The sequence below is a fragment of the Callorhinus ursinus genome, unplaced genomic scaffold, assembly GCF_003265705.2.
Source record: "Callorhinus ursinus isolate GAN/ISIS: 27379988/994484 unplaced genomic scaffold, GSC_fseal_2.0 scaffold10, whole genome shotgun sequence".
Taxonomy (NCBI): Eukaryota; Metazoa; Chordata; class Mammalia; order Carnivora; family Otariidae; genus Callorhinus; species Callorhinus ursinus.
This window is the reverse complement of record NW_027397072.1, coordinates 74,497,144-74,514,141: the sequence shown is the minus strand read 5'-3', so window position 1 is coordinate 74,514,141 and position 16,998 is coordinate 74,497,144. Positions and strand designations below refer to the sequence as shown.

General features: G+C 40.3%; 1 protein-coding gene across 3 annotated transcripts in view; it reads right to left on the bottom strand.

Moving 5' to 3' along the window:
• The window catches only part of SRBD1 (S1 RNA binding domain 1), a 200,271-nt gene extending 195,042 nt beyond the window's left edge, over positions 1–5,229 (bottom strand). For all 3 annotated transcript variants that reach the window (XM_025868898.2, XM_025868899.2, XM_025868901.2), the window contains exon 1: positions 5,173–5,229. In XM_025868898.2, the coding sequence (XP_025724683.1) occupies positions 5,173–5,223 (51 nt within the window). In that variant the 5' untranslated portion in view covers positions 5,224–5,229. The remainder of the gene's footprint in view (positions 1–5,172) is intronic.
• Between the last annotated feature and the right edge of the window lie 11,769 nt (positions 5,230–16,998).

Below are 16,998 nucleotides of genomic sequence, written 5' to 3'. Positions count from 1 at the left end.
AAACAAGATAATTCATTCCCTTATAATAAAATTTACAGTATTTAAATAAAACACTTATTTGAAAATAAAAACAAATCACCAATGTCCCTAGAAAATATTTACCAAATTCAAAAGCCTAGTGCTTTAAGAAATTGAGACAGATAACCAGAAGCATCCTATAATATAGGAAGTAAGCAAATTCACTTTAGCTAGTATATTTTATTACCTTAAGAGTATATATCAAACCACAAAAACTACATGAGACTCTGACATGCTTGGAACCCTTTAAAAAAGTTTCTAAACCAGTCAGATGTTACAACGCCTCTGGTTCTAACTTCCACTTAGAGGAGAAAGGAATGCCTCACAGAAATACCAAACAGGTTCTCAAAAAACAGAACATGTGCCCTCGGTTCCATAGCTCAATTCCAGGAAGTGTAGCACTATTAGCCAAGAGAGCACTCAGAGTAAAGCGGGAGAACAAAAGGAAAAGGGTCTCCAGGAAGTAGACAAGATAATCCTCCATCTTTTCCTTCACCCCCCTTTGTGACATTTTATGTTTATGCAGGTCATCCTTCCTCAAATAAGTGCTTCTAGATATTGATCATAAAGGAATGGTTAACTTTTGATTTCTGTGTCACATGTACTTTACCAGAATAAAACAAAAATGCAAACGGAGAAAATTAGTGTATGACGGGGTAGCATTTTAAACCAGGGCAGAAATGAATTATTCAATAAGTGGTATTAAGACAACAAGCTACCCCTCTGGAGGAAAACAAGTATTTAAGTCCTACTACGACATCCTGAACAAAAATGTATTCCACACTGACTAATGACTTAAAATGTACAAAATAGGGGCGCCTGGGTGGCTTAGTCGTTAAGCATCTGCCTTCAGCTCAGGTCATGATCCCAGGGTCCTGGGATCGAGCCCCACATCGGGCTCCCTGCTCAGCTGGAAGCCTTCTTCTCTGTCTCCCACTCCCCCTCATTGTGTCCCTCTCTCGCTGTCTCTTTCTTTGTCAAATAAATAAATAAAAAATCTTTTAAAAAATAAATAAAAATAAAATGTACAAAATAAACTATAAAAGTACTACAGAAAATAAAGATGATCATTTTCATAATTTGGAGTAGAGGTGGGGGAATAAAAGTTTTCCGAGGCGTAACTCAAAATTTCAAAAGCCAAAAAGACAGATTTCACTACATAAAAATTAAAATTCCAAGTAGGCAGTGGGAGCTTTTCAGAAGCAAACCAATCTGCTTTGCACTATCCTCAAAAAAAACTACAAGAAGCAGTACCTAATACCTTGGAACTATGGATGAAGGGACTAAGGGGTTGGTGTAAGCTATCTGAGGCAAAGAAATATCTCTAGAGGCCCCACTCTACTTCATGCTATTAAGCAATTGCCCCAGGAAAACATCTGGAGGTTTATTCACTGAAGAGGATAAAACAGAGTTTCTGGACTAGAGGACAGCAAGTATAGTTGTGGGCATGGGAACCATACAGACTGAATGCTAAATATATAGAGGACCCCTCCCCCCAGTCCTCTTTTCCCACCAAGCTCCTAGTCAGATCCTTACCTTCCAGGGAGAATGGAAAGACTGGAAAGACTTCTCTGGACAATCTGACCAGCCCCAAAATAAAAACCTGAACATACTAAGTTTCCCAACAAACAACCCAACCAAATCATCTACTCCCACCACCCCATTCTACAATATACCTGAATTCAGAACATTCCCTTACAGACCACCATGCACCAGTTCTCACTCCATACTTCATCCCTAATAGAAATGGGTTTACAAATAGGAGTAGACAAACCCTTGGCAGTCTCATAAAATTTTGATTGCCCATTAAAGAAAACTTCCCTGAAACAAGTATTTCCAAATGCCCCTTAACTAGGCACCCGGGAAGCAATGTTACCATTGAAAGATGAGTAAGATGTAAACTTGTCTTTTGACAAGCAGAAAAATAATGAGTTTGAAAAGGGAGGTGGGGGGGTGCCGAGGTGGCTCAGTCAGTTCAGCTTCAGACTCTGATTTCGGCTCAGGTCATGATCTCAGGGTTGTGAGATCCAGCCCTGTAGCAGGCTCTGCACTGGGTGTGGAGCCTGCTTAAGATTCTCTCTCTCCCTCTCCTGCTGCCTCTCCCCTCCCCTCATACATGTGCATGGGCGTGCTTTCTCTAAAAAAAGAAAAGGGAGGTGGGAAAAGAGAATATGCATGAGCACATAGGTCAATATGCATGGGAAAAGAGAATATGCATGAGCACATAGGTCAATCGGCTTTAGAAAGAGTATATACAGAAACTAAGGACCTAGAAATTATTTCTTAAAAACTGCCTATGCCAGGTATATCCCAAGAATATTCATATTCCAGTTTAAAAACCAATGTTTGTGGGAGAAGCTTCTCCATCCCCACTCCTCCCATGTCCCCTTTCTTTATATCATAGGATTTGTTAGATTAACAAAATTCCATCCATTTCCATGGTTTTAAATATCTATATCACCTACTTAATAACAATCTGAATATCTCCATTCCAATCTTGCCAAAGATACAGATTTACATAATAAACTATCCATACTGCCTATGAAACTGTGCAGATGCCTCAAAGTTACCTAAAATGTAACATACCCACAAAGAAATCTTGATAACCATTTCTTGTTTTAAAACCCATTCCTACTCCAGTCTTTCTCATCTCAGTAAATGACACCAACATCCACCTAAATGGATGGCTGAGCCAGAACCCTAGAAAATTTTTAACAGCTTCATTGAGCTATAATAGATATACAATAAATTGTACATGCTTGAAGTGTACAAACTTGATAAGTTCTGGCACATGTATACACATCTCCACAACCAAAATACTGAATACGTCTATCATCCTCTAAAGTTTCATTTGCTAAGCCAAAGCCGTGCAAATCTTTTTTTCTGTCACCTCCCACAACCAGTCTACTAGTAAATAACATAAATTCTTCCACCAAAATATAGGTTAGGGGTGCCTGGGTGGCTCAGTTGGTTAAGTGACTGCCTTTGGCTCAGGTCATGATCCCAGGGTCCTGGGATAGAGCCCCACATCGGGCTCCCTGCTTGGCTGGAAGCCTGCTTCTCCCTCTCCCACTCCCCCTGTTTGTGTTCCCTCTTATGCTGTCTCTGTCAATTAAATAAATAAATAAAATCTTTAAAAAAAATAGGTTAAATTTCTATGATCTCCAGTGAGTCTTTAGTCCACAGTATCTCTTATCTAGACTATTATAATAGCCTCTACTGGCTTCCCTGCTTCCCCTTTTGCCTCTACTACCCATTTTCCATATATCAACCCAAAAGACCATTTAGAAAATAAAAACCATTCAGTGGCTTTCCACTCCATTATCCATTTAGAATCAAATCATATTTTTTACCATGGCCTTCTAAAATGGCGCCTCCGCCTACCTTTCTTTAAAGGATTTTTATTTATTTATTTGGCAGAGAGAGACACAGCGAGAGAGGGAACACAAGCAGAGGGAGTGGGAGAGGGAGAAGCAGGCTTCCCACTGAGCAGGGAGCCGTATGTGGGGCTCGATCCCAGGTCCCTGGGATCATGACCCGAGCCAAAGGCAGACGCCTAACGACTGAGCCACCCAGGTGCCCCTCCGCCTACCTTTCTAACCACATTTACCCTGTGCTGCAGCTCTTCAGCCACAGTCACATTGTTTCAGTCACTGTAACAAGCATGATTCTTTGCCTTCGCAGGTTCACTCTGCCTGGAACACTATTCTCCCTGCTCATCAATAGCCTGGCTCCTTCTCATCTCTTATAGCTCAGCATTTCAGGCCTAAAATGGGCCTTTTTAAAAAAATGAAATTAAAGGAATTAAATTCCTTTTTTTAATTTAATTCCTTCATACAGTACTATATAATTTAGTACTTATTTAATTCCTTCATACAGTACTATATAAAGCAAAATCTATAATTATCCTTGTTTATTGTCTGCATCCTCCATGTTTACTGCATGACAGTAAACACCATGAAGAAACCACATTTGCCTTACTCACTTCTGCATAACACAGAGCTTAGCACTTAATAGCTGTTAATAACTATTTATTAAATGAACGTAAGAATATATGCAACATGGTCTCTATAGAAGAGTATACATTTTTCCCCATTACTATTAGGCAATAGCAGACAAGGCACTCATTATTATTATTATTATTATTTTAAAGTGATGAAATAGAAGAACATTCCTATTCTTAGTGGCTTGAGATTTTTCATTTTCAAAGTTGTCTTTTCTCTGTGGACACATGAGCATATTCAAAATCAGTTGCTGTGATATTACTAAGGGAGGAGGCACTAAACTAGGGCAAGTAAAAATCAAGGGAAGGGGGGATGAAGAAAACCTGCAGACACAAATATTACATTAAAATTGGGAAAACCACAATTAGAAATCTTAAGAGCAGAAGGGAACACCTTTTTAAGAGGCACCTAAAGCAGTTTCCCTGAGTACAAAATGAAGTGCTTGGAATGTCAGCAAAGATCCCTCCATAATAAAAATAAAGAAATACACCTGGAAAGAGCCTGAGAAATCAGATAGTCTTTTTTTTTTAATCTCAGAAGCCTGAAATCCAGTGAAGTGAAATGGTTTACTCAAAGGGAAAACCTATGTTCTAGTTATGTAGCTAGAACCCAGAGCCCCAAACAGCAAGACTAGGCTTGTTTCCCATTCCACAAACATATTAATAACATTCTGGCGCGTGGGAGGTTCGAGGAAAGTTGCCTAGAGTTCCCATTCCTTCATTCCTTTCCTCAAGAGTTACTGAGCGCCTCCTATATGCCAGACACACTGCTGAGGATGCTGTGGATGCAGTCAAGGCCATGATGTGCTAGTTGAAAAGGGTGCTTCCTCCCCCATCTTTGATAACTTGAGGTATACAGATAATCCAGGTTTGCCTGGGTTTTCCCATGTCTACCCCTACGCGCTAAGAGCTGCAATTTGACTGAGAAGACGCGCCAGGTGACACGCGGCAGCTAGGAGGGGTTTTCCGGGTGTAGGCTGGAAGATACAGACCGCAGACTGTAAAATGTAATGAAACTTCTCACTTTAAAAAGGGATGTTATTTCCCAAATGAGCGCTCCGAACTTTTTAAATGGCCCCAAAATACCGGAGCCCGGGAGCCGGGCTCACGCGAGCCCTCAGGAACACCGCCAAGGCGGACGCTCAGCTCACCTTCCCGCCCGGCGAGTCAGAAGGCCCGGGATTCTGTGTGTATGACCGCATCTTCCGGTTCCCGCCGGAAGTTTTTCAAACGCCGGAAGTCCCGCCTCGCTTCTCCCTCACTCGCCGCAGAGGCGCGGGGCTACCGGAGCGGCGTGGAACGGAGCCGGACGGAGGCGGGGCTAGAGCGAGGATCCCGTGGGAGCGCTGAGGTGGGGCCCTGCTCCGGGGGCCGGGGGCGAGCTTTCTCTCCCCGGATCCGGGTGGAGGTGGGGCCGGCGGTGCCAAGAGCTCGGACCCGCCTCTCTCTTCTTTCTCTTGACCCACTGTACTCTCTTTGCATCCAGCGTCTTTTAAATTCAGTCAAGAATATTTTCATTACCTTATTTGTAATTGGCAGTAGAAAAATGAGAAAAAAGTTTTATTCTTTCTAAAGTCAATTTTGATTATCGTTAATGAACTTCCCTCAGGGTGTTTTAAGTGTATTTTTAGCATGTTTCATTATTTCCTAAGCCCCGACATAAGGATTTTTGCTCTAGTCTATGAAAATACCCAAATCTTGCCTCTTCTGAGAAGCCCTCACACATCCGAGGTGCATGCTACCTCAATGGAAGAGTTTAACCCTAGAGTCATCGTTGTCTTACTACAGTCTCTGAGGCAGCTTGTACTGCCAAGTACATCGATTTGGAAACCTGATTCTCTTAAAAACTTACTAGTACACTTGGGCAAATCCCCTTATGTCTTTGAACTTGTTTTCACCCCCTCCCTTCCATCTTACCCCATACCTGATAAGGTACCCCCTTACATATTGGGAGTAAATACTCTACTCACAGAATTAATTTACTCAAGGTAATCGCAGCTCGAGCTACCTCACCTTGGGCAAGAATGAGAAAACCCTGCCCCATTTCATTTTCAGATTTTTGGAAAGTGCTGTGACTTGAGTCCTAACAACCCAAGTGTCCTAGGTGAGCCTTGCTCCTAATCCAGCATTTCCATTCCCCTGCCGGCAAAGCACAAAAGTAGCTCCTGCTTTTTATTTTGATGACTCCAAAGTATCTTAACCCCACTTGTACTCCCTAAGCTCCACTTTTTTTTTTTCACTAACCCAAGTTAAAAGCTATAAAGGCCTCTCCAGCAATTCTTTGCCTTTTCCTTGAATATATTTTCTCAAAAATCAGTATTCAGTAGAAATGAAAAATGACTTGTTTTTTGGTGATGTGTTTTTTTGCCAAATACACCAAACCCTAAACTCACAAAAACAGACAAAAAAATTAGACTGAAAAATTAGGGAAATAAGTCTGTTGGTAGTCTAGATTCAAATTTAGCAGATCAAAACCCTATGGATTTGGGATGCCTTGCTGGCTCAGTTAGTAGAACATGTGACTCTTGATCTTGGGGTTGTAAGTGTGAACCCCATATTAGGCATAAAGTTTACTTAAAAAAATTTTTTTTATATTTAATGAAAAAACAAACGGATTTGTTTTAGAAGATTCTGTAGAGCAGCTTCCCGTGCTAATGACTCATTTCCATGTGAGTACTGAAAGACCAAGCAAGACATTGAAATGTCTTATGAGTGGGCTTTGCTACAGATTCACCCAAAGTGAAAATAAATTTTACTGGATAACGTTTGAGACAGGAAGAGAACAAGATTCTTTTTTGAACAAGTCTGTTCAGCTATATCTAAGCTTCTTGGTGAGTAAGGATCAGTTTCTGAGATTGTTCAGAGGTTGGTGTTTTGTTTTTTTTTTTCCTTCTTAATTTGTAGTCTAATGTTGCCTTTTGAAATGGTTCCAGAAGGTTTGGAACTGTCTGCTATAATCATAGGCTGCTCTGTAATTTCTAGTTCTGAAAATACTAGAGAAACACATTACAGTTCAGGATTATAGAAAGGGAAACCAGGTCATAATAATCAACAATAATAATTTACTCTTTACTATTCACCTACTTTTGATGTTGAATTATCCTATAGAGGTTTAAGGTAAGGGATAATAAGGATTAAGGTAAACCAATATTTTACAAAATCTTTTGACATAATTTCTGCCCTGGAGGAATTTACAAACAAGCTGGAGACTACATATAGTCGCAAGAGGTGGAGATCCATATAAGACAGTCTAGAATCAGGATTAGTTTATATATCAAAGTAGCCACAGTATAAAGTGAGGGCAAGAATAGGGATTAAGCAGCATTGTGTTGGATCTTGACTCCTCCATCACGGATATTTGCCTTTCAACTGGGGAAGAAAAAATTATTAAACAAAAGTAAATAACCTATAAGGTTTTAGACATCAGACATCTGGGAAAAATAAAAGCTGGGGCGGAGTCCTCTAAAATTAATGCAGGTGGCGACGTACTCCAAAGACAAGACTGTCCAGAAAACATTTCTGTGTTGGAATTTTGTAAGACAGTCACTCCCACTAAAATCTGTCAAAGGAAATTTATAATCACTAAATATAAAGCAGGCCCCACCACAAAAACTGCCTTTTCTCTCTAGGACCTTGCCCAATCTATTGTTTACTTTTGGATCTTAAGTGCTGAATTTCAAAAAGTTCATGGCTTTAGCCTGGAGTAATCTAGACTCTTACCTGAGACTTATGCAATAGGGTTTGTGAGTAATGAAACATGTTTTGGATTTGCTTGCAGGTTATTTTATTGCTGTAAAACATACAGCTATTCATATGGTATTCATTGGTATGTTATCACTTGCATGTTATTGTCTGTGTTTTCAAGTTCTTTCCCTATGGGGTCTGTCTCCCCAGGGACACTGTAATAATGGTAATGACTTCTAGTCATGGATCATCTACTTTGTGTCAGGCACTAAGTTAAAGCTTTTACATGTATGTGTATTTAACTCACATAGTAGCTCAATGAGATGTTACTATTATTCTGTTTTTATAAATGAGAGGACCAGCCAAAGTCATATCAGCTATTAAATTGCAGATCTGGATTTAAACCTAGTACTCTTTTTTTTTTAAGATTTATTTATTTATTTGAGAGAGAGAGAGAAAGACAGGGGAGGGGCAGAGGGAGAGGGAAAGAAAGAATCCTCAAGCTGACTCCCCTCTAAACTCGGAACCTGACGTGGGGCTCAGTCCCAGGACCACATGATCATGACCTGAGCTGAAACCAAGAGTCTGTCGTTCAACTGACTGAGCCACCCAGGCACCCTTAAACCCAGTACTCTTTTTTTTTTCCTTAAGATTTTATTTATTTATTTGACAGAGAGAGCACAAGCAGGGGGAGCAGCAGAGGGAGAAGGAGAAGCAGGCTCCTCACTGAGCAGGGAGTCTGACACAGGGCTCTGTCACAGGACTTTGGGATCATGACCTGAGCTGAAGGCAGATGCTTAACCAACTGAGCCACCCAGGCACCCCTAAACCCAGTACTCTTAAAGACATCCATATACCACCAACTCAAAGCAAAGATCTTTCCTTTTTCCACTGTGTTGGCCAGTGCAAGACTGAATCTTTTAGATGCTCAGGAACTGTTAAATCTCTGAATAGACTTAATAATGCCCTTCTCCCCCTTGACTTCAAACTAATCAAAGTTCCATGGGAACAAAAATTCTAAATATAGATGCACTATATTTTGCACCCACTAAATTGTAAGGTACTTGGATCTAAGTCTTAGAACTAAGTCTTAGTCATTTTGGTCTCCCCTTCACAACTTCTCCCTCCACCCACAAAGTGCCTAATAATCTTGACAAATAATAGGTACTTAATTAAATTGTAGACTAACTTATGGCCCAAAGAATGTGCCTGGAGTAAAAAAAAAAAAAATCCTTTCTCATACTATGAAAGTAATCTAAAGCTCCTGCCATTGTGGGTTACCATTTAAAAACTCAAGTGTACTTTTGGAAGCTCAAACTTTTTGTCCATAGAGTCAATCACCTAGCAAAGGTAGAGGAGTCTGTTTCAGATTAGAGAATGTACAAATGGAAACTAAGCCCTATTTTATGAATTTGCATATTAGCCTCGCCCATCCACTTTCCCACTCTTAGAAGCTCTCATTCCTGACACTGAAACTCATTGGCTTCAGAGAGCTTCTCTCAATAATTCAGCCAGGAACTTAGAGATTTCCTGCAAAATATAAGAGGTTGGTAAACAGAGAGGGGACTCCCTCTGTTTTCCTAATAAGAAACTGTGTTAAGTGAGCTAGACCAGGCTGGTAGTTGGGTTGCCAAACTTGGCCTTCTCTATTATTTTTTCAGTCTGACTGGGAGCAGCAGCCTAATTCCAAAGTGCTTGTCTAGTGCTGAGGACATTGTTCTAGCCCAGAGTTTTTAAAGTCCTGGGACAGACTAGTGTCTTAAACAACCTGAGATCTAAGCATAGAAGCCCCACAGGGTTCATTAGGATCCTAATGATGGCATGGGTGGTTGGATTGCAGGGAAGGGATGAAAGGCAGCATAGTGGGGCCAAATTTATTTTGTTCCTCACCATAGGGAGCCATGTCTGGAGACTGTACATCAGAACTAGGTTTTGTTTCTAACACCTTTGGTCTATCTTACAGCTTAATAAGCTGGAACTATCCTGCAAAGTGCTTGCTAGAAGCACTCATCCGGAACGCCTACAGAGTTCTAATACTGGAAGCTTCACACACTAACTGGAATTCAAATTCAGAAAAGCATTGTGTGTCAGATCAGTTTATGTCCAAGTTTGCCCTTTTTTTTTAAATCAGAGTTTTGATATAATTTACACAGAGTAAAACTCAACTCTTTTATTCTGACAAACACACACAGTCATGTAACCACCACCACAATGAAGATATAAAACATTTCCATCGCCTAAAAAAAAAAAAATGCCACTTTGTAGTCAGTCTCCTCCCCCATGCCCAGCCCCTGCAACCACTCATCTGTTTTCTGTCTTAATAATTTTACCTTTTCCAGATTGTCATATAAATGGTTTCATACAGTAAGTAGCCATTTGAGTCTGGTTTCTTTCACTTAGGATAACACATTTGAGATTAATCCATGTTATTGTATGTATCAATAGGTTTTTTTTTTCTTTTTATTGCCAGTTAGCAGTCCATTGTGAATGTACTGACGTTTACTTATCCTTTCAGTAGTTGATGGACAGGGGGCACCTGGGTGGCTTAGTCGTTAAGCGTCTGCCTTCGGCTCAGGTCATGATCCCAGCATCCTGGGATCGAGCCCTTATCAGGCTCCCTGCTCAGTGGGAAGCCTGCTTCTCCCTCTCCCACTCCCCCTGCTTGTGTTCCCTCTCTCTCTGTGTCTGTCAAGTAAATAAAATCTTAAAAAAAAAAATAAAAAGTAAAAAAAAATAGTTGATGGACATACAGTTTTTTCCACTTTTTGGCTATCATTAATAATGCTGCTATGAACATTCATGTACAAATTTTTTTATGTGAGCGTATATTTTAATTTATCTTGGGTAGATAAATAACCAAGGAACAGGATTGTTGGGTCATATGGTAAGTGAGTGTTTAGTTTTATGAGACTAGTAAATTGTCTTCCAAAGTAGCTATACCATTTTGCATTCCTACCAGTAATGCATGAGAGTTACAGTTGCTCCACACCCTTGCTCGGACTTGATATTGTCAAGTCTGTTTCTTTCTTTCTTTCTACCCTTTAATAGGTGTGTAGGAGTATCTCATTAGAGTTTTAATTTGCATTTTCTTAATGACTAATGATATTTATTACTAATGTGTTTATTTGCCACCCATATATCTTCTTTGGTGAAGTATCTGTTAAAATATTTTGACAATTTTTAATTGGATTTTTTGATTTGTGAATCATGAGAGTTCTTTATATACTGTGCATACTAGTCCTTTATCAAGTATGACACTTGGCTTTAAGAGTTGTAAGTTATCACAGGCAGTTGCCAGCATAATAGCACACAGAAAAATGAATTCTTCTCTGACCACAAAGAAAACTCTGCCACAGCCAAGTGTTTTTCAAGAGGCTAGCTAAAAGATGATATCAAAACCACCATCATTTTTACATACATGAATTTTTCTGAAACCAACATTACCGCAGACAGAAAACATTCTTTGTAGAAAAATGACCTAATTTCACAGTGAAAGATATCACTCTAAAAGAATGCTTTAAAATTGAGAAGGTGGTACCCACAAGCTTTTGCAAACAATGTGGAAAGTTAGTTAAGCCATAGTGTTCATCCAACATAACTGGGTATTTTATTTAGACTGGACCATGGTCTGAATATAAGAAATATATAAGAATATAAGAAATATATAAGAATATAAGAAAATATATAGTTTACCAAGAAACTTTTAGCAGAAGTAGGTATTGCATATATAAGGGCCTTTGATAACTTTCTGCCATGAGCTTTTGTCAGGAGAACCAGGTCTATAATTCCTATAACTTTCAGGTGTGTTTCTAGAAATTATTAGCTAGTGTTTCCCAAATTTTAATGCACATAAGAATCACCAGTAGAGATCCTTTTAAAAGCTGGTTTCTAACTGGGGAAAAGGTGGCAGAGCAGTAAGGGACCCTATTTCAACTGGTCTCCAGAATTGAGCTGGATATCTACCAGACCACTCTGAGCACCCATGAAATCAGCCTGAGATGTAAGAAGATCTGGATCTCTACAAACAGAATATCGCAGGTGGTTGGTTTCGATGTACAAAGCAGGGAGCCGTGATTCTGCGGGCTGATATCGGAGATAAACGGCAGCTGGAGGATGCCTGGCCGTGGGGATCCTACACCACTGGTGAGCGACAGCCTAGCTCTCTGGGAACGGGGCACAGACTCGTGGACCGGTAGTGGTGGGGAAAGGATGTTAGGGCAGCCCCCGGGGCAGAAACCCAGAGTGGCGGGGTCATGCACATGAACTGGGAGTGGCTGGCGGTTTTCGAAGCACAAAGGGCAGAGACGTGCCCCGACCTGGAGGCAAGACTGGGAGCGCTGCAGAGGGGTGCACGACCCAGTGCGCTGCAGTTTATAGCAGCATGGACAGAAATGGAGACAGTGTGGCCTGGAGAGCTCACTGAAGAACAGACTGCGGTCTTTCTGCTCTGAGGCAGAGGGTTGGAAACGGTCTCTTCTGCTCTGACTCACAGAAAATACGCGGAAAGCCCAGAGAACAAAAGCCCCCAAAACTGATTCCCACTGAGCCCACCGCCCGCCACAGGGGGGCAGGGCAACTCCGCCCAAACAGGATTGCCTGAGTAACAGCGCAGCAGGCCCCTCCCCCAGAAGACAGGCTGGGAAAACAAGAGGCCAGCAACCCCAAGGTCCCTAGAAAACAGGCGCATCTTCAGGCACCTGGGTGGCTCAGTTGTTAAGCATCTGCCTTTGGCTCGGATCATGGTCCCAGGGTCCTGGGATCGGGCCCTGCATCAGGTTCCCTGCTCAGTGGAAGGCCTGCTTCGCCCTCTCCCACTCCCTCTGCTTGTGTCCCCTCTCTTGCTGTGTCTCTTTCTGTCAAATAAATAAATAAAATCTTAAAAAAGAAAACAGGTGCATCTTGCTTGGGTTCTGGTCAATAATTTGGACTCTATACATTCCCTCAACCACCCATCAACAGAATGACTAGAAGGGGGAACCCCCAAAATAGGAAAGACTCAGAGATTATGACTTACTCCACAGATTTACAAATGGATGCAGATATAACCAAGATGTCGGAGATGGAATTCAGGCTAGCAGTTGTGAAGACAATAGCTAAAATGGAGAAATCCATTAATGGCAACATAGAGTCTCTGAGGGCAGAAATGAAAGCTGAATTGGCAGAACTTACAAATGCTATCAATGAAATCCAATCTAATCTAGATAATCTAACAGCTAGGGTAAGTGAGGCAGAAGAACAAATTAGTGACCTGGAAGACAATAGATAAAAAGAGAAAAGATGAGGCCAGGGAAAAACAACTGAGAATCCATGAAAATACAATCAGAGAAATAAGTGACACCATGAAACATTCCAATGTCAGAATTATTGGAATCCCAGAGGGAGTGTAGAGAGAGAGAGGACTAGAAGATGTATTTGAGCAAATCGTAGCTGAGAACTTCCCTAATCTGGGGAATGAAACAAACATTCGTGTCCTAGAGGCAGAGAAGACCCCTCCCAAGATCATGGAAAATAGGCCAACACCCCAGCATGAAATAGTAAAACTCGCAAATCCTAGAACCAAGGAAACCATCTTGAGGGCAGTTAGGGGGAAGAGATTCCTTATGTACAGACAGAGGAACATCAGAATAATGTCAGACCTATCTACAGAGACCTGGCAAGCCAGAAAGGCCTGGCAAGACATATTCAGGGTACTAAACGAGAAGAATATGCAGCCAAGAATACATTATACGGCAAGGCTGTCATTTAGAATGGATGGAGAGATGCAGAGCTTCCAAGACCGGCAAAAACTGAAAGAATATGTGACCACTAAGCTGGCCCTGCAAGAAATATTAAGGGGTTCTATAAAAGGAGAAAGACCCCAAGAGTGATATACAAAAGAAATTTAGAGGGACAATCTATAAAAATAACGTCTTCACAGGCAACATGATGACAATTAATTCATATCTTTCAATAATCGCTCTCAACGTGAATGGCCTAAATGCTCCCATAAAATGGCACAGGGTTGCAGATTGGATAAAAAGACAGGACCCATCCATATGCTGTCTACAAGAGACTCATTTTGAACCTAAAGATACATCCAGACTGAAAGTGAAGGGGTGGAGATCCATCTTCCATGCCAGCAGACCTCAAAAGAAAGCTGGGGTAGCAATTCTTATATCAGACAAATTAGATTTTAAACTAGAGTCTGTAGTTAGAGACACAGAAGGACACCATATCATTCTTAAAGAGTCTATCCAACAAGAAGATCTAACAATTATAAATATCTATGCCCCCAACATGGGAGCAGCCATCTACATAAGCCAACTGTTAACCAAAATAAAGAGTCATATTGATAACAATACGTTAATTGTAGGAGACCTCAATACTCCACTCTCAGCAATGGACAGATCATCTAAGCAGAAAATCAACAAGAAAACAAGAGCTTTGAATGATACACTGGACCAGATGGACCTCATACATATATACACAACATTCCACCCTAAAACAACAGAATACTCATTCTTCTCGAGCACACATGGAACTTTCTCCAGAATAGACCACATACTGGGTCACAAATCAGGTCTCAACCAATACCAAAAGACTGAAATTATCCCCTGCATATTCTCAGACCACAATGCTTTAAAACTGGAACTCAATCACAAGAAAAAATTTGGCAGAAATTCAAACACTTGGAAGCCAAAGACCACTCTGCTCAAGAATGTTTGGGTCAACTAGGAAATCAAACAAGAACTTAAGCAATTCATGGAAAACAATGAGAACGAAAACACATCAGTCCAAAACCTATGGGATACTGCAAAGGTGGTCCTAAGTGGGAAATACATAGCCATCCAAGCCTCATTCAAAAAAATAGAAAAATCCCGAATTCACCAACTAACTCTACACCTTAAGGAACTAGAGAAAAAGCAACAAATGATGCCTAAATCATGCATTAGAAGAGAAATAATTAAGATTAGAGCAGAAATCAATGAGTTAGAAACCAGAAACACAGTAGATAAGATCAACGAAACTAGAAGTTGGTTCTTTGAAAGAATTAATAAGATCGGTAAACCACTGGCCAGACTTATCCAAAACAAAAGAGAAATGACCCAAATTAATAAAATTATGAATGAAAGGGGAGAGATCACGACTAACACCAAGGAAATAGAAACAGTTATTAGAAATTATTATCAACTATATGCCAATAAACTGAGCAATCTGGATGAAATGGATGCCTTCCTGGAAACCTATAAGCTGCCAAGACTGAAACAGGAAGAAATTGACAACCTGAATAGGTCAATAACCAGTAACAAGATTGAAGCAATGATCAAAAACCTCCCCAAAAACAAGAGTCCAGGGCCTGATGGATTCCCTGGGGAATTCTACCAAACATTCAAAGAAGAAATAATATCTATTCTACTGAAGCTGTTTCAAAATTTAGAAACAGAAGGAAAACTTCCAAACTCAGTCTATGAGGCCAGCATTACCTTAATCCCCAAACCAGGCAAAGACCTCATCAAAAAAGAGAATTTCAGACCAATATCCCTGATGAATATGGATTCCAAAATCTTCAACAAAATCCTAGCTAATAGGATCCAACAATACATTAAAAGGATCATCCACCACGACCAAGTGGGATTTATCCCCGGGATGCAAGGGTGGTTCAACATTCGCAAATCAATCAATGTGATAGAACACATTAATAAGAGGAGGGAGAAGAACCATATGGTCCTCTCGATGCAGAAAAAGCATTTGACAAAATACAACATCCTTTCCTGATTAAAACTCTTCAGAGCATAGGGATAGAGGGAAAATTCCTCAGGTTCATAAAATCCATCTATGAAAAACCCACAGCAAATATCATCCTCAATGGGGAAAAGCTGAGAGCCTTTCCCTTAAGATCAGGAACACGTCAAGGATGCCCACTCTCGCCACTGTTGTTCAACATAGTACTAGAAGTCCTAGCAACAGCAATCAGACAACAAAAAGAAATAAAAGGTATTCAAATTTGCAAAGAAGAAGTCAAACTCTCTCTTTTCGCAAATGACATGATACTTTATGTGGAAAACCCAAAAGACTCCACCCCCAAATTACTAGAACTCATACAGTAATTCAGTAATGTGGCAGGATACAAAATCAATGCACAGAAATCAGTTGCTTTCTTATACACTAACAACGCACCTGTAGAAAGAGAAATTAGAGAAACGATTCCATTTACAATAGCACCAAAAACCATAAGATACCTCGGAATAAACCTAACCAAAGAGGTAAAGGATCTATACTCTAGGAACTACAGAACACTCATGAAAGAAATTGAAGAAGCACAAAAAGATGGAAAAATATTCCATGCTCATGGATCAGAAGAATAAACATTGTTAAAATGTCTGTCCTACTCAGAGCAATCTATACCTTCAATGCCATCCTGATCAAAATTCCAATGACATTTTTCAAAGTGCTGGAACAAACAATCCTAAAATTTGTATGGAATCAGAAAAGACCCCAAATCAAGGAAATGTTGAAAAGAAAAACAAAGCTGGGGGCATCACATTGCCCGATTTCAAGCTATATTACAAAGCTATGATCACCAAGACGGCATGGTACTGGCACAAAAACAGACATATAGACCAGTGGAACAGAATAGAGAGCCCAAATATGGACCCTCAACTCTATAGTCAAATAATCTTCGACAAGGCAGGAAAAAACATGCAATGGAAAAAAGACAGTCTCTTCAATAAATGGTGCTGGGAAAATTGGATGGCCACATGCAGAAGAAAGAAACTCGACCATTCTCTAACACCATACACAAAGATAAACTCAAAATGGATGAAAGACCTCAATGTGAGACAGGAATCCATCAAAATCCTAGAGGAGAACATAGGCAGTAACCTCTTCGACATCAGCCACAGCAACTTCTTTCAAGATACATCTCCAAAAGCTAGTGAAACAAAAGCAAAAATGAACTTTTGAGACTTCATCAAGATAAAAAGCTTCTGCACAGCAAAGGAAACAGTCAACAAAACAAAGAGGCAACCCACAGAATGGGAGAAGATATTTGCAAATGACACTACAGATAAAGGGCTGGTATCCAAGATCTATAAAGAACTTCTCAAACTCAACACCCAAAAAAACAAATAATCAAGTCAAAAAGTGGGCAGAAGATATGAAAAGACACTTCTCTGAAGAAGACATACAAATGGCTAACAGACACATGAAAAAATGTTCATCATCATTAGCCATCAGGGAAATTCAAATCAAAACCACATTGAGATACCACCTTACACCAGTTAGAATGGCAAAAATGGACAGGGCAAGAAACA